The sequence below is a fragment of the Loxodonta africana genome, chromosome 23 (assembly GCF_030014295.1).
Source record: "Loxodonta africana isolate mLoxAfr1 chromosome 23, mLoxAfr1.hap2, whole genome shotgun sequence".
Lineage (NCBI taxonomy): Eukaryota > Metazoa > Chordata > Mammalia > Proboscidea > Elephantidae > Loxodonta > Loxodonta africana.
Genome location: NC_087364.1, coordinates 22367130 through 22390886, shown reverse-complemented (window position 1 = coordinate 22390886; position 23757 = coordinate 22367130). Strand labels below are relative to the sequence as shown.

Below are 23757 nucleotides of genomic sequence, written 5' to 3'. Positions count from 1 at the left end.
TGGTGGTGGTTTTTCCAAGAATGTATTACATATGTCTCTTTTTTCTGGGAAACATAAATGTTTCTGCCAGGGAGAAATCAGGTTGTTTATGAAGAGAACAAAGGTACTGACAATAGTTTACTAATAAACGTTAAAGGGTTAAAGAAGTTATAAAATTATGCGTCATTGGCATGAAATGCCACTGAGTAAGCCAGTAAAATATAAGGAAAAACAAAAGCCTTAAATATTCTACAATTCACAATCTCAGTCTCTGAATGGATGGAATTCATTCATTCAATCACTTAAGAGTTTACCTTTTTTTTTTTTTTCCAACAGTAACTCAAAGTAGCCCTCATTGGCTTTATTCTTGAAAAAGTGGGAGGAAAGGTTAATTATCGTATTTTGCTTCCCCTTCTTCCTGAACTACTTCAGTTCCTCAGAATTAATGGAGAAATATAAGAAAGCATTTCAATGAAAGCAAAAGAAATCCCTTAGCGCTTTTAACAATATTAAAGGGAACAAAGAAGTACGAAAAGGAGGTCTGGATGGCTTTATAAAGAACATGTTATATCAAAAGGTATTTACATATTTAAGCTGGTTTTTAGATGGGAAAACTCTACAAATGTAGAAGGCAGTCTATATAAGGGTTAGTCACAGGTATTCGTGTTTGATTTTATCTAAGGATTTAAAAACTAGGGAAGCTGTCTTAAAAAGATAAATTAAAATATATTGGAGAGAGAAATGTAGCTAAAGTGTTACTACTAGGTCATGATAAAAAAAAAAAAATTGGATCTGTTTTATGTAAATTTTCAACAGTGACCTGGTAAAGAAAGTCAAAAGTAACATTAATTAAATTTACAGAGCCAGAAAAGGTGAAGACCCAGGAGGCTAGATGTAAAAACTACAGATGGGCTGAGAGAGATGAGAGGAAACGGACGGACTTTTACAACACGATATTCAGCTTGGAAATATGCAGGCCAGTCCAATGGGGACTACTAGTCAAAAGACAGAAAAAGTTCATAAAATGTTGAGTCTGAAAAACTGTACAGACTGAAGCCAGGAAATTACAACGTTATGGATCCCGCAGCAACTGTAAATTAACCCCACTGCACATGCATAGTATTTCATATTACTGTAGATGGTGTTAACTTTCACGCCTCAACATACGTGTGTGTGTGTTTGGTCTGAGTTATGGTTGTAATGGGGACGGAGATGCAAACAGGACGTGTACTGGGTTGCCTGCCACCTTCACAAGTCAGCCAGGAGCCTTCAATCACACGCTGCTCTCACTCATTGGAATCGAGTGGAGCCAGGATTCAGGCCTTTGATTCAGATCCATAGTGTCCACCAGAGGAAAGGAGCTGGGGAGGGACACGCGATTCTTGACAATGGATGTCATGGGGGTGGGGTGGAAGGGGGTCTGTAACACCTTCCAGTTACGACACATTAGATTTAAGTATTTCCACATTCCTATTTTCTTTGCTTATCTCATGTGAACGACTCCATATCTCTCTAGCATATTCTTTTTATCTTTTTTTTTTCCCACCAGCTACCATACTATATTTGTCTCTGTGTACCCCTTTCTCTTAGCTGGGCTTATTGTTGTTAGTTGATTCTGACTCATAGTGACCCTATAGGATAGAGTAGAACTGCCCCATAGGGTTTTCTAGGCTGTCACCTTTATGGGAGCGGATTGCCAGGTCTTTTTCCCACAGAGCCACTGGGTATGCTCAAACCACGCCAACCTTTTGGTTAGCAGCTGAGGACTTACCCATTGTACCACCCACCAGGGCTCCTGCTGGGCTCATTACAGGAGGAAAATTACAGTGTTTCCTTTTAAAGCATCCAATCTACTGATCTGTTTGTTTTTTGATTCGGTTTGTTTACTTGTACTAGTACTAGTCGCCTTGGAGTCAGTTCCAACTCATGGCGACACCACGTGTGTCAGAGTAGGACTGTGCTCCACAGAGTTTTTAGTGACTGATTTTTCAGAAGTAGATCACCAGGCCTTTCTTCCAAAGCACCTCTAGGTGGACTCAAACCTCCAGCCTTTTGGTTAGTAGCCAAACGCATTAACTGTTTGTGCTTCCCAGGAACTCCTTAAAAACAGTACTCTCTGCTTTTTCATCCCTAGTGCCAGTTCTTTTTTCTGAGTCAGTTTACTTGGTATATTCCAATACCTCTCTCACTTCAGACATAGGACCAGCAGAGAAGTTTGCCTACTTCTTCCCAAGCTATTGTTTTCCATCTCTCAGCCATCTCTCTCTTGGTTCAGGTGGGCCTTCTTGTAGCATCCTCTACCCTTCCTTGTCATCATGACATAGTCACCTAACTAACTTTTGCCATACTGTTGGAGATTTTTGTATCTACATGAATGACTTCTCTATGAATCATGTCTTCATTATCCTTTAACTTCTCTGCTCTGGTAATATCCTTCTTCATTCCTTGGCAAGTCTACACCTCCACCACCTGGTTACTCGAACCTGTGTCATCTACAAGACATCTGATTCCCCTTGTTCTGCCTCCACTAGGCCTTTGTCCCCGCTGAACTTGCCCTTCACCTTCATTGTCATTGTTAACTCCTCAACCTTAGACTTGGTATGTAATAAGTTGCCAATTTGCCCAGGCTTTGTCTTCCTTTCTTCCAGCAGGGCTCCAAAGTCAACTTGAAATGATATATTCATTCTCACGCTTGATATCCTTGCCTGTTTTGGTTCTGCTATTTTACCCACCAACTAATTGCTTAACTCTCTGCTCTTAGGCTGTTGAGCATTGTTAGCGAAAGTCAACTCATTTGTTTGTGCTAATAGTTGGGTTCTCACTGGTGTTTTAAGGTCTATTTGTCTATCTTTCCATCCTTCCTTGCCCTCTCCAAAGCCACCATCCAGCGCGGCCCGAGGTCAGCTCCTCTCACTCCGAGGCCACTCTTCGCCTATTCTCCTCTTGAGTTTTTACACCTCAAGAGTTTTTCTCTCCCCTGTCTCCTCCCCCACTGCCACCTTGTCATCACTGCCAACCTCGATCTGGCTTTTACATCCCGATTTACTCATTCATGTCAGTGCACTCCCCTTTCACCGTCACCATGTTTTTTTCTTAAAATTTTCTTCAGCTTCAAAGTAAAGCTCCATCTGGCTCTACCCTCTTCCTAACTAAGGCTTAATTGAATACTGGCTCCTTTTCTTTCTCCCCACCTCCTAATGTAAGTAACATCCAGATTCTTATCTCAAGCCTTTCCTTACCATGTATTCCCTTTCTTTGTGATTTTGTTTCCACAGGCTTACCTGTTACTGCAGTGCACCTGATCCTCAAATATATAGGACTAGTCCACATCTCTTGTGAGAGGCAATGAAGGGTCAAGAGCTTGGCTCCAGGGTCAAACGGCTGGGTTCAAATCCTAGCTCTTCCACATCCTAGCTGTGTGATCTGACCAAGTTACCTAATCTTTCTTGCCTGAGTTACCTCATCTGTAAAAGACAAGCTGTAATGGTACCTACTTCACAGGCTGTGGTGGAAAGGGCTTAGAACATTCCCTGACACATGCCAACCACAGAGTAATTGTAGCTGTTTTCTCATGGCCATGATTGCCTCGTCATTCTTGACATGTTAATCTTTAGTATGAGTCTCATGCTCACATTTCCAACTTCCAGCTAGACGACTTCCTCTGGAGGGTGTACAGGTGCACTGCACTCTTCACCCTCTCTCATAAACAGAACTCTGACTTCCGTCAGAAAGGTGTAGCCACGCCACCTCAAAGCCTTTTAGTCCACCTTCCCCTTCATTGCCTGCTTCTGCTTTCGCCCGTTCAGTGTCTCCTTTGTCTCCTCAGCTATCTCAAAACCCTCCTTATTGGCCTCCACATTTTGTCCTCACTTCAGTCACTCCCGTACATGAATGTCTTGACTAATGTTCACTGTTCAGAATGTCTTCTGTGTCATTTTGTTGTCTCCTGAATTAAATCTTAACTTCTCAGCTCAACATTCATCCTTCCCTTTTCAGGCCTACCTCCCTGTTGTTGTGAGTTACCTTGAATCGATTCTGACTCGTGGTGACCCCATGCCTACACATGCTCCAAATCCAGGCAAATTGTTCTATTCCAGGATACGCTTCATAACTTTCTACCCACCCAGCTTGTGTGCTTATTCCTGCTGCTCTTCGAGCTAGAATGCTTCTCATTCCCTGTAACTAGATGGAATCTCAGTGAGCCCATAGAAGCATCTCTCTAACAGAGTTTGTTTTACTCTAGATGGCATTAGAATTACCTAACTATTCCTATACTGGCCAAAAGTTGCTCCTTTCCTGTGCAGTCTTAGCAACATTACACATTGGATTGAACCTTTGAGAGTTCATACCTGTGGGCCCATCCCTTTAAATCTAGCATCTTATACTGGACCCTTACACAGCCATGCCATGCATCTTGACCAAAGAAGAGGATTTTTTTTTCCCCCAAATTATAACAAATTTCACACACAGAGAAGAAGGACACAGAATTAAATGCCTAGTCTAATCAAATATCAACGTGCCACTTGCTTCTTATCTTTTTTAAAAGAAGTAAGCCATTAAGCATATCATTGAGTTCCCCGGAGTTCCCCTCCCAATCTCATCCTCTTAGGATATAACCACTCTCATTACTTCAGCGTTTACTGTTTTCACACGTATGTTATGTATAAATCTGTAGAAAATATAAACAATATGTAGTGTTAACTTTGCAGGGGTTTTGAAACTTTATATAAACCCATTGCAGCTGAGTCATTTCCAACTCATAGTTACCCTATGAAACAGGGTAGAACTGCCCCATGGGGTTTCCAAAGCTGTAATTTATACAGAAGCCGACCGCCACATCTTTCTCCCACAGACCAGCTGGTGAGTTCAAACCTCCCACCTTCCAGTTAGCAGCTGAGCTCTCAACCACTGTACCACCAGGGCTCCTTAACTTTATATAGATTGTATCATATGTACCCTTCTGCTCAACACTTTTTTAAAACTGTTTTTGAAGTTTATCCATACTGATGTAAGTGTAGCTCATCCCTTTTAATGTTTTCAGTTATGTAAATACATTACAATTTATTCCCCTAATGATAAACGTTGACGTTTCCAAACGCTACGGTGAATATTCCTGCACATACCTGCTTGCGGATAAGTAGGAGAGTTTATAACCAGGTATGGAATGTGCATTGGAAATCCGTCAGTGTGTGGCTTTGCTTTATACTTTGTGATGTCTTCTAATACAAAAGCGTTCCATTTGATGCAGCCAGACACATCTCTTTTCCTTTATGGCTTCTGCTCTCTATATTTTCTGAAAGCTAACCAAGGTCATAAAGATATCCTTCTATATTTTCTTCTAAAAGTTTTACTTTTCACCTTACGGTCTTTGAGCTACCTGGAATTGATGTTTGTATACGATACGTAAACCCATTGCCCTGGAGTCGATTCTGACTCATAGCCACTCTGTAGAACAGACTAGTGCTGCCCCACAGGATTTCCAAGACTGTAAATCTCAACAGAAGCAGACTGCCACGTCTTTCTCCTGTGGAGCAGCTAAAGGGTTTGAACCACCAGCCCTTCGGTTAGGAGCCAGACACTTTAACCACTGCACCACCAGGTCTCCTTATGCATGTAGTAGGGATCTAATTTAATGTTTTCCACCTGGATAGGTAATCTCATGTATTGGGTTGTCGATGTACAGCACAACAAGAAGAGGCCATGTAGGCTGCTGGGTTTCATGTGATATTTCTAATGTCCAGGTTCAAAGTCTCCAACTTTATATCTAAGGGGGAGGAGCTGAGCACAGTGGGGCTCTGTGACACTCGCCTCGCCATGCTTGGAGGACGGAGAACACTTGTTTCCAGTGTATGAACTTAGAGAGTATTTGAGATGATCTAAGCTCCCTGCCTGCTTGGAGACTTCTTACCACATCCAGCGTAGTTAAGTCTTAAGTGTCTTCGATCTTGAAATCCCTGGAGAACAGCTATGCTGTCAATTCGAGGCCTCCTTTCCTCACTCAAATTACTTCCCATTTCTAAAAATGATTATTTTATAACCTGCCGATGCTCTGTGGGGTGATTTGAAGGCTGTGTTGTTGTTTTTGTTTCATAGGTACCATAATTAATGAGACTTGTCCTATTGTTCTGTTGTTTAAGTACTTGTACCATGGCCAAGTTCAGGCTACCAACATGAAATAGAGCAATGCAGAGTTGGGATGAGATGAATTTTCAGTGCAGATGACTCCAACACCCACTGGGTGTTACTGGGGAAAAAAAGAAATATTAATATCTTTTCTGTTAAAGAGCCGGAAGATTACCGTATTTTTACATGAGTAACATGTGCCTGTGCCTTCTGTGTTTGTCAACCACACCTTCTCCCTGTGAGAAATTTCTGTAGGCGTATTATGCTAATTTTTTACAGCAACAGGAAAAAAATTTAGCATAGCGGCGCTTATGAAAATACCTCGAAGGCAGAGGGCTCAGTTGGCAAACAAAAGTAGAAGGCACGCGTTATTTGCGTGAAAAGACAGTACGTCTCTGGATGTAGTTCTAAAAAATCCAGTTTGGGAGGAAACGTATCTATCTTTTTAAAACCATTAGTTTTAATACTTTATGAAACTCAAGCTTCCGTTCATAATTTTTTAAAAGTGCAGCATGCGTTGATGTGATTTAGGTTTAAACATGGCAGGCAATTTTTCCCAATGAGAAATACAGGTAAAAGTGTAAATGTTAGTAAGACAATGATAGTAAAAAGATTGGTTTTACGAAAAAAAAAAAAAAAAAAAACTTGCTCTGCTGAGGAGTCGTGAGGGACCATGACATCCAGTCAGACCCCACTGCCTGTTCAGGTCCTTGGCTGTCTGATAACGGAGAAGTGCCGTGTCGTTTATGAGCCGAGCACTAAGCCACGACAGCTTTGCTTCGTTGAGTAATGGCGCACAACTGCTTACTTAGTTAGCACAACCGCAGTACGCCGGGGGAATAAAGGCATTCCCTGCAAATATTCCACTTGTTAAATTCATCATTTTAAAATGTTACATTTTAAACAGAATAGAAACAGACAAGGGTAGAAACATAGTGAAAGAATTAGCTTATGTGTGGTGAAATCAGACTAGGGTCTCTGGACCAAAAATGGAGGCAGGATCATATAAATGTAAAGGCTTACGGTTTACTAAAATAAAAGTTATCGAAATGCTGGCAAATACCGTTAAGAAAAGACAAATACACTATAAATTAGGCTATAAAGCCGTGATCTGTAAGGAATATGGTTCTCTGCTATCTTGGGCCAGGTACTGTCTATAGCTAGAAAGGCCTGGGTTCAAATCCTGACTCAAGACACTCATTGCGTGGCCTTGGACTAGCCACTCAACATTAGCCTTAGTTGCCTCATCTGTAAAATGGGGAAAAGTGGTATCTCCTTTGCAGGGGTTTTGGTGGGTCTTAGAAATAATATATGTGGGAGCACTCCAGGAAGGAGACCTGGTGGCACAGTGGTTAAGCTCTTGGCTGCTAACCAAAGGTCAAAGGTTCGAACCTACTAATTGTTCTGTGGGAGAAAGATGTGGCAATCTGCTTCCATAAAGATTACAACCTTGGAAACCCTATGGGGCAGTTCTACTCTCTCCTACAGGGTTGCTAGGAGTAGGAATCAATGGCAGTGGGTTTGGTTTACTGTGGGGAAAAGGGCTGGGTAGAAGAGAGTGGAAGCAGAAACCAAGGACGACCTCTCACTTGTGCCTGGGCCAGTGCAGCTGATGGTGGCAGAGTTGAGGAAAATGGGGAATGCACGGGAAGGGGTGGGAGCGAGTGAGGGTTGGTTTTGGATGATGTGTTTTATTTGGGACACCCTTGGTGGGGGCTCGCAGTTGTTGCTGGCGTGTGGTGCAACCTGTATATACGCATCAGGTATTTTACGTATATGGGTGAACGAGGAGTCTAACAATAGGCACTACGTTCTGTCAAATGTGTGTAATGCCTGTCAGTGAGGTCTTGGGGACTGTGCTTCGTTCATCTTTGTGCCTCTCATGTGTAACCAAGAGGTTGAACGCCTTAGTGGGTGCCCAAAAACTGCTGAAGGAAGAAGGCAGGTTGCTGGGTGCTGCAAAGTTACTAGTTTCATGAAAGAAACAAATCAGCTCTTTAAAAGTGGAAAGTGTTGTTTTAGTTCTTAATTGGGAACTTGGGGTGGATATCTTGCCATATCCGTTTGGTTACTGTGAAATCTCTATTATGTCAAGTCTTTTCTCCCCAAGAACACTTTTCTCTCAGGAAAGAAATATGAACTTTGGTGCGGAGGAGCAGGGACAGGAGTGAAGGGGGGAAAGAGAAATGCGCAGGAGTCCCCGGGGGCTGCACGCTGCTGCGAAGTCTCAGTTGCAGTTGTCAGAGTGAAAGAAAACACTGGAGAAAATGTCTCAGGGCCCTCCCTGGACAGCCTGCTCAGAGAAGGCCAGCTGAGGGGCAGGCCGGCGGCCAGCTGGCAGACGAGGTGCCCTGCCACAGCGTGCCGCCATGAGCTCATTTGCTCCATCTGAGTCATTTTATGGCCAGAGCTGTGTCTAGATCGGCACAAGGGGCTGCACAGATGGGGAGGGGGAAGGGAGAGCCAGGAGGAGTTTGAGGAAGGAAGAAGTATATGCTTATTTTTGAGGGTTTTGCCCCCGGGCTTCTTGAGGTTTTGGTAACATGGAATGTGAGATTATGAAAATAACTAATTGCATGCTAGGCACATATGTGCTAAACAGGTCTCAAACTGCACGACAACCCTTTGAGGTAGGTGCTGCTGCTACTGCTGCTCTGCAGCTGGGGAAACTGAGGCACAGAGAGGTTAATTCACCTGCTTAAGTCTAAGACTCAGAGGCAGAATTCCATTCCAGGTCCATGTGAATACAAAGTCCCCACTCCTGAGTACCATATACAACTGCTGAGACAGTGCCTCCTAGAGCAATAAAAAGAGTTAGCCCCAGCCCCCTACTTCAGGGTCCTCTGGCTCTACCCCCTCAGCAAGTGTTCATTGTTACTTAGTGAAGGGAGTGAGCACGATGGTGTCCCCAAGGCAATATCTTTGTCCTGCTGAGAGTCTGTCTTGTATATTTCAGTCCTGAAGTACAGATTAAAAGCTCCCCCAGAAAACCCAACAAGATGAGAGAACAACCCTGATCCCAGACCTGTCCACTCCATTTGCATGCCAGTGAGCATGAGCCAGGAAAAGACTGGGTCTGAGCAAAACTGTCCTGTACTTAGAGCATGGGAAACCAAGCTCTCTGTGTCTGCTCCGAGCCCTGCTGCAGCCCCAGCTTTCTTGGCTCCTGTTTACAACACCCATGAATGTCCTAAACCTGCTGATTGGCGTCCTAATTTGTAAATTATTTTTGAACCCAGATATTTATTGTTGTTGTCATTAGGTACTGTTGAGTCAATTTTGACTCATAGCGATCCCATGTGACAGAGCAGAACTCCCCCATAGGGTTCTCTAGGCTGTCATCTTTATAGGAAGGACCCATGTGGTGCAGTGGCTAAGAGTTCCCCTGCCAACCAAAAGGTCAGCAATTAGAACCTATCAAGCTGCTCTGAAGGAGAAATGTTTGGCAGTCTGCTTCTGTAAAGATTACAGCCTTGGAAACCCTATGGGGCAGTTCTGCTGTGTTCTGTTGGGGTTATAAGTCAGAATTGACTCAATGGCAATGGGTTTTTTGTTTATGGGTGCAGATCACCAGCTCTTTTCTCCCGCAGAGCCACTAAGCCAAACCAAACCCACTGCTGTCAAGTGGATTCTGACTCATAGCGACCCTATAGGACAGAGTAGAACTGCACCATAGAGTTTCCAAGGAACGCCTGGTGGATTTGAACTGCCAACCTCTCGGTTAGCAGCCGTAGCACTTAACCACTACGCCACCAGGGTTTCCGCAGAGCCACTAGATGGGTTCAAACCGCCAATTGTTTGGTTAGCAGCTGAGCCCTCAGCCATCATGTCACCAGGGCTCCTCAGATATGTATTAAACCACTAAAAAAACCAAACCCACTGCCATCGAGTCAATTCCGACTCATAGCGACCCTATAAGATGGAGTAGAACTGCCCGATAGAGTTTCCAGGGAACGCCCGGCTGATTTGAACTGCCGACCTCTTGGTTAGCAATGGTAAGCACTTAACCACCATGCCACCAGGGTTTCCCAGATTAGTGACTGATAATTCCACCCTCCTCAAACTTGTCCAGGGAATGCCTCTAACAGCAAAGGAGAGTGGAAACATGGGCCTGGAAGGCCTGGGGATATATTTTTTTGGCATTGCATCTCAGAAATAATATTTATTTGAAGACTCAGGTTTTGTGTAAAAAAATCTTTTGAGTTTATTGTGAAAATGTTATTGGTTTGAATATGAAATTACTTATTTTCCAAATCTTTCAGTGAGGTTGGAACCCAGGAGGCTGTGTCTTGTTTATCACGTGGTAGGATGTAACTGCCAGCACATTGGTGGTCTAATTTAGAATCCCTGCACCTTCCCGGTAACATCAGGAGTGATTAAGATCACTTTTCAGTTAGATAAAATATCTTCTCGTTAGGATGTGTATGTGTGTGTCCTAGTCATGGTGTGATTTTATGTCATCTCCATCCTCTTCATTATCACCAATGTCAAGTAGAAGAGCAGAGGAGGGGGCTAGTCCTGCCCAGTGTCACTCCTGTCAGGCAGTGTGAAGGCTGTTTGCCTCTCATACCTATAAGGGCAGCTCCTGGCATGAGAGAAAGTATTTATCATCCTCAGAAACAATTAATACATGTCTTCAGTTTGCGCTTCCAGAACAGCTTGACAGCCAAGATGATTTCCGGGATCTCCCAGCTCAGAAATTTGTTTCCCTTCATGATAGCATTCGTGATATCATGAAATCTGTGATTTCCTAAAAATAAGTGAGTTGCTGTGGACCCTTTATTCCACAGAAGCAGTGAAGGCTCTGGAGCACAATTCGGGTTGAGAATTTCCCCTTTCTTCCTGGGGCTGTGAGTCAGCCTTGCCCAGTATTCAGCCTTTTGATATGCAGCTACATGGAGAATATTTTTCTGTGAGCAGTTATCACCGACTTTGTTCTTTTGTATGTGGGCACAAAGTCATGGGTGTATCTCTATCTACAGCAACCTCTGAGTCTACTCTGAGTGGTGTTTTATAAAGATAAGGAGCAGTACCTATGTTGGCATGGTATGCTGAAAAGGAGCTCACTTTAATCAACTAATAAAAATAGAAGGCACCTGTGAGATGTGGACTCAAAGGAATCCCTTTGGCTTTTCTGCTTTGTCCTACAAGGTTTCTACAAGTCAGAATCAACTTGATGGCAATGGGTTTAACGGGCTCTCAGTTCCTTCCAGCAGTCCAACACCTGAGGCCAATGAGTGTGGGCTGACCACACCCCTCGCCCCCCCATGCTACCTAAGCCTCAGGAGGCATGATGTAATGTATCATGGCCACATGGTGAGGCTGCCAAGATCCTGAGCCCTAAGACTCCCTTGGGGCTCCTTGGTTGGTGACCATGCATGGGAAAGGGTAGCGTGTACGTCTTTGGAACATGGCAGCTCTGCGCTGTGACCACTCACAGACCTGACCCTAGGTGTCTCTTTGTTTGTATCCCTTTTGGTTGTAATACAGCTGTATTAAGTATGGTATACTATCCACAAGATTCTATAAGTTGTTTCAGGAAATTAAGGAACTCACAGGGACAGTGAGAGCCAGCAGCAGGGGCTAGTATCTGCCTGGCAGTCTGAAGGAAGTAGTTCCAATGTGGGAGCTCTGACCTAGCTCTGCGTGTCTGCACCACTGGGGCAGTGCCTGTCTAACGTCTGAATAGTTGAGGCTGATAGAATGCCGTGTGAGCAGCTAGCGATGAGGACGGACAAGTGGGAAGGTGAGGACTGGATCCATTTCCACACTTTGGGGACTGGCATTGTGTTGACCCTCACACCATGCAGTTAGCCATGAAGGTAGGCTGTACCCACTGTGCCCTCACTCAGTACAGCAGCATGTAGGCATTCAGTGTAAGTCAGTGGTGCTTAGACCTGTGGCTAAAGACTAGATTTAGCTTTCTCTGTGTGCCGCCACCACTGTCAACACTTGCTGCCTGTCAGCAATAGCACCTTGCTTCGAATATGATTTGGGAATTTTGCAGCATGTAATCCAGCCCTTCCGCCCACCTGAGAATGGTAGTAGATAAACCTGCTCCTCACAGTTGGAGAAAATCATAATCTTTTGGACCCAACTCTCCTTAGAATTCATTCAGAAGTCAGTGTATATCACTGCTGACCCCTTCTATCATGTCTGTCTTAGTTATCTAGTGCTGCTGTAACAGAAATACCACCAGTGGACGGCTTTAACAAAGAGAAATTTAGTTCCTCACAGTAAAGTAGGCTAAAAGTCCAAATTCAGGATGTCAGCTCTAGGAGAAGACTTTCTCCCTTTGTCAACTCAGGAGGAAGTTCCTTGTCCTCAGTCTTCCCCTGATCAAGGAATTTCGCCCCACAGGGACCCCAGATCCGTGCTCTGCTCCTGGTACTGCTTTCTTGGTGGTATGAGGTCCCCCTATCTCTGTGCTCACTTCTCTGTTTTATATCTCAAAAGAGATTCCTTCAAGACACAATCCAGTCTTGTAGATTGAGCCCTACCTCAGTGACACAACTGCCGCCCATCCCCCCTCATTAATATCACAGGGGTAGGATTTACAACATGTGGGAAAAGCACATCAGATGACAGAAATGGTGGACAGTCACACAATACCAGGAATCATGGCCCAGCCGAATTGACACATACATTTTTGGGGGAGCATAATCCAATCCATGACAACGATTAAATACAATTTATGGTTTTAGCCAAAATCATTTAAAAAAAAAAATTGTTACAAATAAAGTGTATGGCGTTGACCATGTGCCAAAAATAAAAAAATCTGTTCCCGTGGAGTCAATTCTGATTCATAACGACACTATAGGAACTATTCCATAGGGTTTCCAAGGCTGTAAACCTTTATGGAAGCAGACTGCCACATCTTTCTCCTGCGGAGCAGCTGGTGGGTTCACACTGCCAATGTTTTGGTTAGCAGCCAAGCACTTACTTGCTGTGCCACTGAACTCCTCAACCATGTGCCAGGCATCTTTTAAAGTGCTTTGCTTTTATTAATTCATTGAAGCCTTGTGGCAACCCTATGAGGTAAGTGTTGAATTTCTCCCATTTTACAGATGAAATAATTGAGGCACAGGTGGTTATGAATAACTGACAGACCTGGGATACAAGCCTGTCTTTGTCATCTAGTGCTGCTGTAACAGAAATACCACAAGTGGATGGTTTTAACAAAGAGAAATTTATTCTCTCACAGTCTAGTAGGCTACAATTCCCAATTCAGGCCATCAGCTCCAAGGGAAGGCAGAGGAAAGTCCTTGTCATCAGTCTCCTCTTGGTCCGGGAGCATCTCAGCACAGGAACCTCAGTTCCAAAGGATGTGCCCTGCTCCCAGTGCTGCTTTCTTAGTGGTATGAGGTCCCCAGCTCTGCTCAGTTCCCTTTCCTTTTAGCTCTTGTAAGATAAAAGGTGGTACAGGCCACACCCCAGGGAAACTCCCTTTACATTGGATCAGGGATGTGACCTTAATAAGGGTGTTATAATCCCACACTAATCCTCTTTAACATAAAATTACAATCACAAAATGGAGGACAACCACACAATACTGGGAATCATGGCCTAACCAAGTTGACACATATTTTTGGTGACACAATTCAATTGACGACAAAGCCTACGCATTCTGGCTCCAGAGTCCCTGCTCTTAAATACTGTGCTGTGCAGCGCCACCTGGAAGTCTCTCCTGGCCCCTGAGCCTTACAAGAAACACTTGCTGGTCACTCTGTTTTGGCTCCTTCAGACACCACATCCAGAACAGTGCTTCTAACGAGCCTTTGATTTGAGACCTTGTTTTCGTTTACCTTTGTGGGAGGAGCAGTGAACAGAGTACTTCCGTATTGTACTTTGGGAAGTGTGGGTGATCCCGTGGCCTGTGCAGCGAGGGTCTGTATTCAGGCCCCACAGCAGGCCAATGAATGAATGTCTGTTTTGGGGGTCTGGGCTTGTAGGGGCAAGAGAACAGCTTGAGCTGTGTGTCGATCAATCTCTGGGTCCTTGAACCCACCAGATAGAGAGACAAGCTAATAATAACCATAGGTAAGAAGTACTCACATTTCTCCTGGGGGGCTTGTAGCTCAGATGACAAGAAGGTGAGATGGAACATTTGCCCCACCTTGCTTTATTGGTATCGTCCCTAAATACTGTGTTTTAATGCTGTCCATAATATTCTTTCACCACCCACCTGTCATCTTATTGTACTGTAGTGGCTTGTGTGTTGTTATGATACTGGAAGCTATTGTTGCAACCCTATGTACAACAGAACAAAATGCTATCCGGTCCTGTGCCATCCTCATAATCACTGTAATGTTAGACCCCATTTTTGTAGCCACTGTATCAATCCATCTCATTGAGGGTCTTCCTCTTTTTCACTGACCCTCTGCTTTACCAAGTATGATGTCCTTTTCCAGGGACTGATCCCTCCTGATAACATTCTTGCTTCTAAGGAACATTCTGGCTGTATTTCTTCCAAAACAGATTTGTTCATTCTTCTGGCAGTCCACGGTATACTCGATATTCTTTGCCAAACACCATAATTGAAAGACATCAGTTCTTCTTCCATCTTTTTTATTCATTGTCCAGTTTTTGCATGCATGTGAGGTGACTGAAGATATCATGGCTTGGGTCAAGCACGGCTTAGTCCTCAAAGTGACGTCTTTGCTTTTTAATACTTTAAAGAGGTCCTTTGCAGCAGATTTGCCCAATGCAGTACAAATACCAGATGCACACATGGTGGGCAGGTTTTGGCTGAGCTTCCAGACTAAGGCAGACTAGGAAGAAAGGCCAGGTGACTTACTTCTGAAATGAGCCAATGAAAGCCGTATGGATCACAACAGAATACTGTCTGATACAAACAATAAGATGAGCCCCCTAGGTTGAAAGGCACTCAAAATACATAGTGGCTACAACAATGGACTCAAGCACGTCAGTGACTGTGGAGATGGTACAGGACTGTGGAACGTCATGTTCTGTTGTACATAGACTCATCATGAGTCAGAGCTGGCTCGGCAGTAACTAACAACAGCAACAACGTAATACTCTAAATAATCCTGATTTTTGCCACTGTTAGGCATCTACCCTTTCTCTTCAAGACAGTGGATAATTTTGCTGCATCGGCATACTGCCTCCTTTGGCTTTCTGTATAACTACTTGAGAATTGCAATCAAAAAATAATGATTTTTAAAATTGCCCATAAACACACAATGTAAGCAATATGCCAACAGACACACATACACACAGGCCTACAGCCACACTTCTGCTGGAGGTGAGTTAGAGCTGGATCTGAGGCCTGGCAGCCTGGTTTCACTGCAGCTTTTCTCATAACCCCCACCAGACAATTACTCTCATTACATAGAAGATATAGACATGTCTTCAGTAAATATCACTTTTTTTTCCTAAAAACAGAATAAAGTGCAGTTTGCTTGTCTTTAAACCCAAGCAATACCAGTTTTAAGCCTTTCAGTCTCACCTTGAAATTAAGAGTCACAGGTCCCCAGAGCAGCAGTGCTGTGCTCTCTGATTTAATTTCCCACACCATGCCGTGGGTAGAATGATAAGAATTGCTGTGTCTGCACACCCAAAACACTGTTTCAGGACATTACTGGAGAGTAGGGTACGGGGGTGATTCTATGTGATAATAATAGAGCTATTTGGTTAGACCAATCATTTGGTCTCAAATTTGAGTTGTTCTAAGGAAAAAAAAGGAAAATTAAAATTTTCCCTGTAAAAGAGAAATAGATTTATACTTTAATGAATTTAAGGGGCTTATCTTTCGTTGTATTTGTTGTTAGGTGCCATCGAGTTGATTCTGACTCGTACTGACCCTATAGGACAGAGTAAAACTGCTCCATAGGGTTTCTCTCTAATTAGTAGGCATATTATGGTAACAACATTCTACCTCCTCACTGCCCGTTTGGGAAAAGTGGGAAATATTTCCTCATTGGCCTGGGAAATAAACAAGAGTTTAAACATTATTATTATTATTATTTTAATCACCCCATTCTGCATGCCCTGAAATAAGAATTACTTTCCTTTGGAGGAAGGGTGTACTTGTTTGCTTCAAGGTTTTCTTTCTGGAGGTTTTGACCTGTCTACCCCACTCACGTAACCCTCTCTTAAATAGCTCTTATCGATGACAGTAGTAATGGTTGTCAGAATGGCCCCATCACATGACCAATATCATGTCATCTTAGAAATGTGTAGTAAAACCACAGTGCACCATTAAAAGGGGTACAATTTAAAAAAAGACTGACAATGCCAAATGTTGATGAGGGCTCAGAGCAACTGGAATGCTCATACATTGCTGGTGGGAATGTAAAATGATACAACCACTTTGGAGAGCTCTTTGACAGTTTCTCATTAAGTTAGACATGTACTTCCCAGATGACCCAAAAATCCCACTCTTAGGTGTTTACCCAAAAAAAAAAAAAAAAAATATGCCCACAAAAAAAGACTTGTACAAGAATGTGCATAGCAGCCATATATTTAAGAGCCCCAAACTGGAAACAACTTACCTCTCCATCATCAGAAGACTGGCGAAACAAATTATGGTACATTCATATAATGGAATACTATTAAAAAATAAAAAGAATGCATCAACAACCTGGATGAATCTCTAAAGCATTATGTTGAATGAAAGAAGCTGATTTGAAAGATCTTACAACTTGAGATTTGTGTAACACTTTTAGGTGGTTGCTTAATCTCTCCCATCATCAGCTGCAAGTGGTAGGGAGCCTGAGTTGGTAGATGTTTGTGCTGGAGGATCAAATCTCCTTTTGTGCGGGTTCACCTAGACACGCCAGTGGGCTGGTATATACATATCAGCGTGGGGGAGGGCAGTTTTTGAGTTATCGAAGATATCCAAGTGCTTCTGGAATCACTTTGTTGCTTTCCTAACAGTTCATTCGCATACTCTGACAGCCACCATATAATCACACAGAGTTTGGTGGGATCATCTCTGGAGAAAGTCTCAAGGCATTGAGTTGAGTTGTCTTCCCCCATTTCAGTAAATCTAAGCTTGAAACTGGCACCAGACTATAGTCATTGTTGATGCGGGCAGAGTAGGCATAAGTGATTATAGGAAATGAAGAACTAAATTTCACCCTGGAGTTCGTTTCCTTCCTCCTGTGGCAAGTTAGTGCGGGCTTGCTGAGAACTTTACTGGGCTTCGCACTTTCTATCTTGCTGCAGTGCAGAGTTAGGGAAGGAGAAAGCCTCATCCTTCACACCTAGAGAGGAACAGTGACCTGCTTTGAATCCTCCTGACTCTGCCTTCTGGCAGTAAGTCGTTGGGGGAAGTTGCGAACTTAATTTTTCTTCTGTAAGATAGGTACAAATTCTGTGAAATACTTTCAGGGAAGTCTCTGGCACATGGTAAAAGCACAAAGAAATCTTTGTTTCCTTTCTTGCAACTAAGCTGAAGTGTTGCCTCCTTTTTAAACCTTTTGTAGTCTATCACCATATTCCTGGATCACTGGATCGCTGGTTGTGTGTGTGTGTGTGTACTTAGTAGCACAGCCACAGCTAATGAGTTCATTAATCCAAGACCATCAGTTTAGTGCATGTACTCGTGCTGATAACCCATTGCCTTCAAGTCTGCTCTACCTCATAATCACCATATAGGACAGAGTAGAACTGCCCCATAGGATTTCTAAGCCTGTGACCTTACAGAAACCGACTGCCACATCTTACTCCCAAGGAGCATCTGTTGGGTTCGTACCACCGACATTTTGGTTAGCAGGCAAGCACTTTAACCACCGAGCCACCAGGCCTTCTTCTAGTGCTAATACTCCTAGTAGGCAGTACTGCACAGCTCACAGGCTTTGGAGGCAGACCAGCCTGGTTTCTCATCCTGTCTCCAGCTCTCATCATCTCTGTGTTCTTTATCTGTTTCACCTGCCTGAGCCTCACTTTCCTCAAATGCAAAATGGGTCTGATTTACCACCATTTGTTCCTATGCATTTGGCATCTAAGTGGTTAAATAGTCATTGCTAGCTAATGGTGTGCTGACTTGAGGGGTGCACTCTTCCCAAAAAGGACTATTGGCACATGGGATGGGTGTTTTTAAAACCCCACTCTAATGTATATAAGGAGGGAGGTGAGTAATTAAGTACCACTCTTTTGTAACCTAGCCTAACTCAATAAACATTTTTTTTTGTTATGCTAGAAAGCAAGAACAATTTAAGCAAATTTCAATAACTAAAGCTGTGGTGTTAGCAAAAATTCAAGACTTTAGACTCCAGTTAGGAGCCCTGGTGGTATAGTGGTTAAGCATTTTAGCTGCTAACCAAAATGTTAGTGGTTCAAATCCACCAGCCACTCCTCGGGAGAAAAGACCTGGAGGATCTGTTCCCATCTGCTATGTTGTTGCTAGGTGCTGTTTAGTCATTTCTGACTCATAGTGATCCCTTGTGACAGAGTGGAACTACCACACAGAATTTCCTGTCTTATAATCTTTATGGGAGCAGACCACCAGATCTTTCTCTCAAGGAGCTGCTGGATGGGTTTGAACCTCCAACCTTTCGGTTAACAGTCAAGTGTTTAGCTGTTTGCACCACCAAGGCTCAGTCTTGGCTCCTGGGTTTACTACTGGCCAAGAAGGTAAGCAGACTATGTGGGTGGAAGGCTGGACTCTGCAAATATGAACTCCTTTGCCTTGGTTTTCTTGGGAGGGGAGCTTCTAAATTTTTATCATGTAAGTAATATATGTTTTCTGTAGAAAAAAAAAATAGGAAGCATAGATAACCAAAAAGAGATGATATGGTTGTTGTTGTTAGCTGCTGTCTAGTCGGCCCCAATTCATGCCACCCCATACACAATGGAATCAGACTGTTGTGATCCATAGGATTCTCATTGGCTGATTTTCAGAAGTAGATTGCCAGGCCTTTCTTCCTAGTCTGTTTTAGTTTGGAAGCTCCAATCAAACCTGTTTAGCACCATAGCAACACACAAGCCTCCAATGACACACAGGTGGTAGCTGTACATGAAGTGCATTGGCTGGGAATCGAACCCAAGTCTCCTGCATGGTAGGTGAGAATTCTACCACTGAACCATCACTGCCCTCCAAAAAGAGTTATGAGAATAAAAATAACCCATCTTGCCACCCTTACGGAGCCCTAGTGGTGCAGTGGTTTAGGTTCATCTCCTAACCAGAAGGTCAGCAGTTCAAATCCACCAGCCACTCCTTGGAAACTCTGCGGAGCAGTCCTATAGGGTCACTATGAGTCAGAATTGACTCGATGGCAACGGGATTGGTTTTTTGGTTTACCACCCTTACATCCTTAGGTACCCTCAAGTCAATCAAGACCTAGGTTACTTCTACTGTTTGAAGTCCTGGAATGTTTTGTTTTGAAGATGAGGAAATACAAAAACAGGATTATAAAACTTGTATTCTGATGTACATTGACACATATGTAGTGCTTCACACTCATCACTTAACACAAAGATGCAGTAACTTCTGGGTGTAATGCATTTGAAAATAACATCTCAAGTTTAACTTTGAAACTTGGCCAATCAGGGTTCCTTTTCCATGCCCACTGAGTTGGAATTGACTCAATGGCACTGGGGGTTTTTGTTGTCATGAGAGGTCCTATGTAAGATAACTTGCTTACAACCTGTGTTTTTCACTGAGCAATTTAACATGGCATCTCCCCATGTCAATAAATATAATTCTATAGCCCTTTTAATAGCTACATAGAAGTCCAGTGTATGTAGGTACCAGAATACATTTAATAAGTCTTTGTCTTGGATATTTAGTTCTGATTTTTTCTGATAGTCAGCACTGTAGTGAATATTCTTGTACTGGCCTCTTTTCACCTTCTTCTCCCTCAGGATAAATTCTGAGAGGTGTAAAAGGCACTCACATATTTTTAAGGTCTAATATTATTTCCTCAGAAAGCTGACACTTCCCCATTTAGGGAAAGAAAGCAGATCCTCCAATGCCAGGATTAGAGTTCAGCTCTTGTATCCTGGATCTCACTGCTTTTCAAGTAATTACCGTAAAATACCGAATAACGTAAATAGGGGCTTAGGGGCATGTGATAGAGTTCAGAGGCCAGAAAGAGGTGGTTTGATGCCGGCTTTGCTGGCACGACAGGGATAAAGGGGGCTGGGGTCTGCAGGGAGTGAAGAGGCTGAGGAGTCACGAAGAGGTGGAGTCCAACAACGGAAGGAGGGTGTGAGCAGTCGGTCTGGCTGGAACAGACAAATATCAGAGAGTAAGTAGAACTTTGAACTCCAGGCTGGAGCCAGGGTGAATCACCCTGGCTCTTCAGGTGAAGAAAGCTCCCCCAGATCCCTTGGTTCTTAGCCCCACCAAGTCCCGGCAACAGTCACAGAGGTAAATGGTACCTGGCCCTGGGCCCTCTACTCTCCAGCGCTCAGTATGCCTCCCTCCACTTTGCAATAATCATTGCATAATGATCCCAGTAGGACCAAATGTCTGAGGACCCCAAGCAGAGAAAAACAATGAACATGAAAGGGTCACAACTGAAGCTGTCCCTTTCCCATGTAGCCCACCCTTGCAAGGCCAGCTTGCCAACTGCCCGTCAGCTCCATATGCCCTTCCTTTGCCCACTTGAAACCAGCATTGTGGAATCTGACTCCTCTGGACAGAAACACGCTCTGCTTTTGCCCTTTCAGTTCCTCACTTAACTAAAATCTAACTTGGCTCTACTACTCTGTTCCCCACAACCCTCCCTATCTATTCCCCCTACCCATGATCCCTGACTCACTGTGCCAGGAGCAAGTCAGCATCCTCCGAGGCGGCTCCTCCATGCGTTTATCGCTTGGCTTGGGATTGCTCTCTGTTTAAGCCTCACCATCATCTGTCAAGATTCTGCCTATCTTTCCAGGTGCTTCTCACATTCTATCTTCTTTAAGAAGTCTTCCCAAAGATCTAGCCTTCCTCTTAAACCCCATAGAAAGAATATTTCCATGTTACTGCATCATACTAAACTGTATAATATAGATTACTCCATGCGATTTTAAAATCTTTGAAGGCAAGGACTCTGACTTGTTTATCTTCTTCCGGACAGTGGGAATCATTGTGTATTGTAACAAGTGGTTATCACATGGATCCTGGTTAAGTAAATGAATGACCAAGTGAAGGAAAACGAATTCTTGAAAGGAGGCTGCTAGTGTAGTAAAGCTCATCCCATGGGAATGAAAAAATCAGTTGTCTTCAAGTCAGTTCTGACTCACAGCAATCACATGTGTGTCAGAGTAGAACTGTGCTCAGTAGGGTTTTCAGTGGTTGATTTTGTAGCAGTAGATTACCAGGGTTTTCTTCCAAGGCACCTTTGGGACTTGAACCTTCAACCTTTCAATTGGCAGCTGAGTGTGTTAACCATTTGCATCACACAGTGGCTCCCCATAGGGATTAGGTGGCTCCAAAATTTCTCTTTAGGAGGTATTTAGGAGAGCATTCTGATCAGAAGGGGGTTGAAGCACTTTATGAAAGAAGGAGAAAACACTTGTCAAAATGAAGAATGGAGGTGAGAACTGGTGAAGCTCATAGGGAGGCGCTAGCCCTTTCAGTTCCCCTGGACATTATTCCTAGATGTATGCTTTACCATCGTCCAGCTGGACAATGAATAAGGAAGATCGAAGAAGAATTGATGCCGGTAAAGAATACTGAATATTCCATGGATTGCCAGAAGAACAAACAAATTTATCTTGGAAGAGGTACAGCAAGAATGCTTCTTAGAAGTGAAGATGAGGAGACTTCGTCTCGCATACTATGGACAAGTTATCAGGAGGGACTAATCTCTGGAGAAGGGCATCTTACTTGGTAGAGGGTGAGTGAAAAAGAGGAAGGAAGACCCTCAATGAGATGGGTGGACATAGTGGGTGTAACAACAATGATTGTGTAGGACCAGGCAGTGTTTCATTCTGTTGTACATAAGGCTACTATGAGTTGGAACTGACTCAAGGGCACGTAACAATAACATGCTTTACCATTCCTTAAATGTAATGCTTTTGGTTACTTTTGTGTTGTGGGATGCTTTACAATGGTTAAATTATGTTTCACTCTTTTTGAAAGAAAAAAGTATTAATATTAATACACATGCCACTTGTATTTTTTGTAGGCCACCATGGTCCTGAGCTCTGCACACTTCTGGCTGGGATTATTTCTGGTTCCTACCGCGTGTTTGATCGAAGATATTGCCTGGAGAGCGTAAGTTGAAGAATGAAATAGTAACCCAAAGTCTTGCTTATTTACCCTTGCAATTGTCTCTCACTTGAAGCTGAGCCCTGCCGCAGGAAGTTAAATGCTATGGGGATTCTGAAGAAGCCAGGATCTGCCACTGGCGATGAAGGATGCTGCTTTTCTTTTCAACCTCTGCTTCATCTTGAGATAAGAATCTAGACGAGAACGAGTCTTCAGCTAGACTGTGTGAAGGTCAACAGGAACGTTGCCTTGTGTCTTAGTTATCTAGTTCTGCTATAACAGAAATACCACAAGTGGATGGCTTTAACAAACAGGCATTTATTTTCTCACAGTCTGGTAGGCTAGAAGTCAAAATTCAAGGCGTCAGCTGCAGAGGAAGGCTTTCTCTCTCTATTACCTCTGAAGGAAGGTCCTTCTCATTAACCTTTCCCTGGACTAGGAGCTTCTTTGTGCAGGAACCCTGGGTCCTAAGGACGCGCTCTGCTCCCAGAGCTGCTTTCTTAGTGGTATGAGGTCCCCCGTCTCTCTGCTCGCTTCTCTCTTTTGTATCTCAAAAGAGATTGGCTCAAGACACAATCCAATTTTGTAGATTAAGTCCTGCCTCATTAACACAACTGCCACTTATCCCACCTCATTAACATCGTAGAGGTAGGATTTACAACACATAGGAAAATACATCAGATGACAAAATGGTGGACAATCACGCAATACTGGGAATCATGGCCTAGCCAAACTGATGCGCATATATTTGGGGAACACAATTCAATCCGTGACACCTTATCTTTGATTATAAGGAAGTGTTTCCACATACAGACCTATTCCATCAGGTTCAGGAAGTATGACTCAGAATGTATTTCTACTTATATCGAAAGCTTGATGCTAGGTAATCATAAATATGGCCTGCTCTAAATCCCATCCTTAAAGTAAAATGTATACATGTAAGTCATTGCAAGTTATGAGAATGACATATTCTTCATTTTTCTAAATAATTCACAGTAGAAATCTTTCTAATAGAATTCTTCTGGAGTGTCAGTTTTATAGATTTATGAGAAAATTAATCAGAAAGATGACATGATAATGTGGATAATTTAGTAAAGAATTCATACTCAATTTTTGCTCATATGTTTCCAAATATATTGTTTGTGAAATCTCTCGGTGCACTAGGTAAAAGAAGTAACTAAGTTGCAAAATAATGTAAATTTAAATTTAGTCCATGAGCAAAAGGTGGGTCACTCCAAATGAAATAATACTGATTTTTGCTTTGGGTAGGCCTAATTTCTTTTACGAATAGTTGCCAACTTCCCTGACAATTGAGACTCCCTAGTTTGGCTGTACTTTAGGTAACTCATAATTATTTTGGGGCCCTGAGGTAGAGTATTGAGACTTTAATCCACACCTTCCAGGAAAAGACATCAGATTTCATTTTATCTCTCCCTTCCTCCCACAGTCAGTGAGAATTGTTCCTGCCTGACAGTTAAGGATGT

The 23757-nt window shown here is 43.2% G+C and overlaps 1 protein-coding gene across 1 annotated transcript in view; it reads left to right on the top strand.

The window, feature by feature from the left end:
- The window catches only part of ATP8A2 (ATPase phospholipid transporting 8A2), a 697351-nt gene that overhangs the window by 606024 nt on the left and 67570 nt on the right, over nt 1–23757 (top strand). The window contains exon 33 of the mRNA XM_064275334.1: nt 22191–22279. Within this exon, the coding sequence (XP_064131404.1) occupies nt 22191–22279 (89 nt within the window). The remainder of the gene's footprint in view (nt 1–22190; nt 22280–23757) is intronic.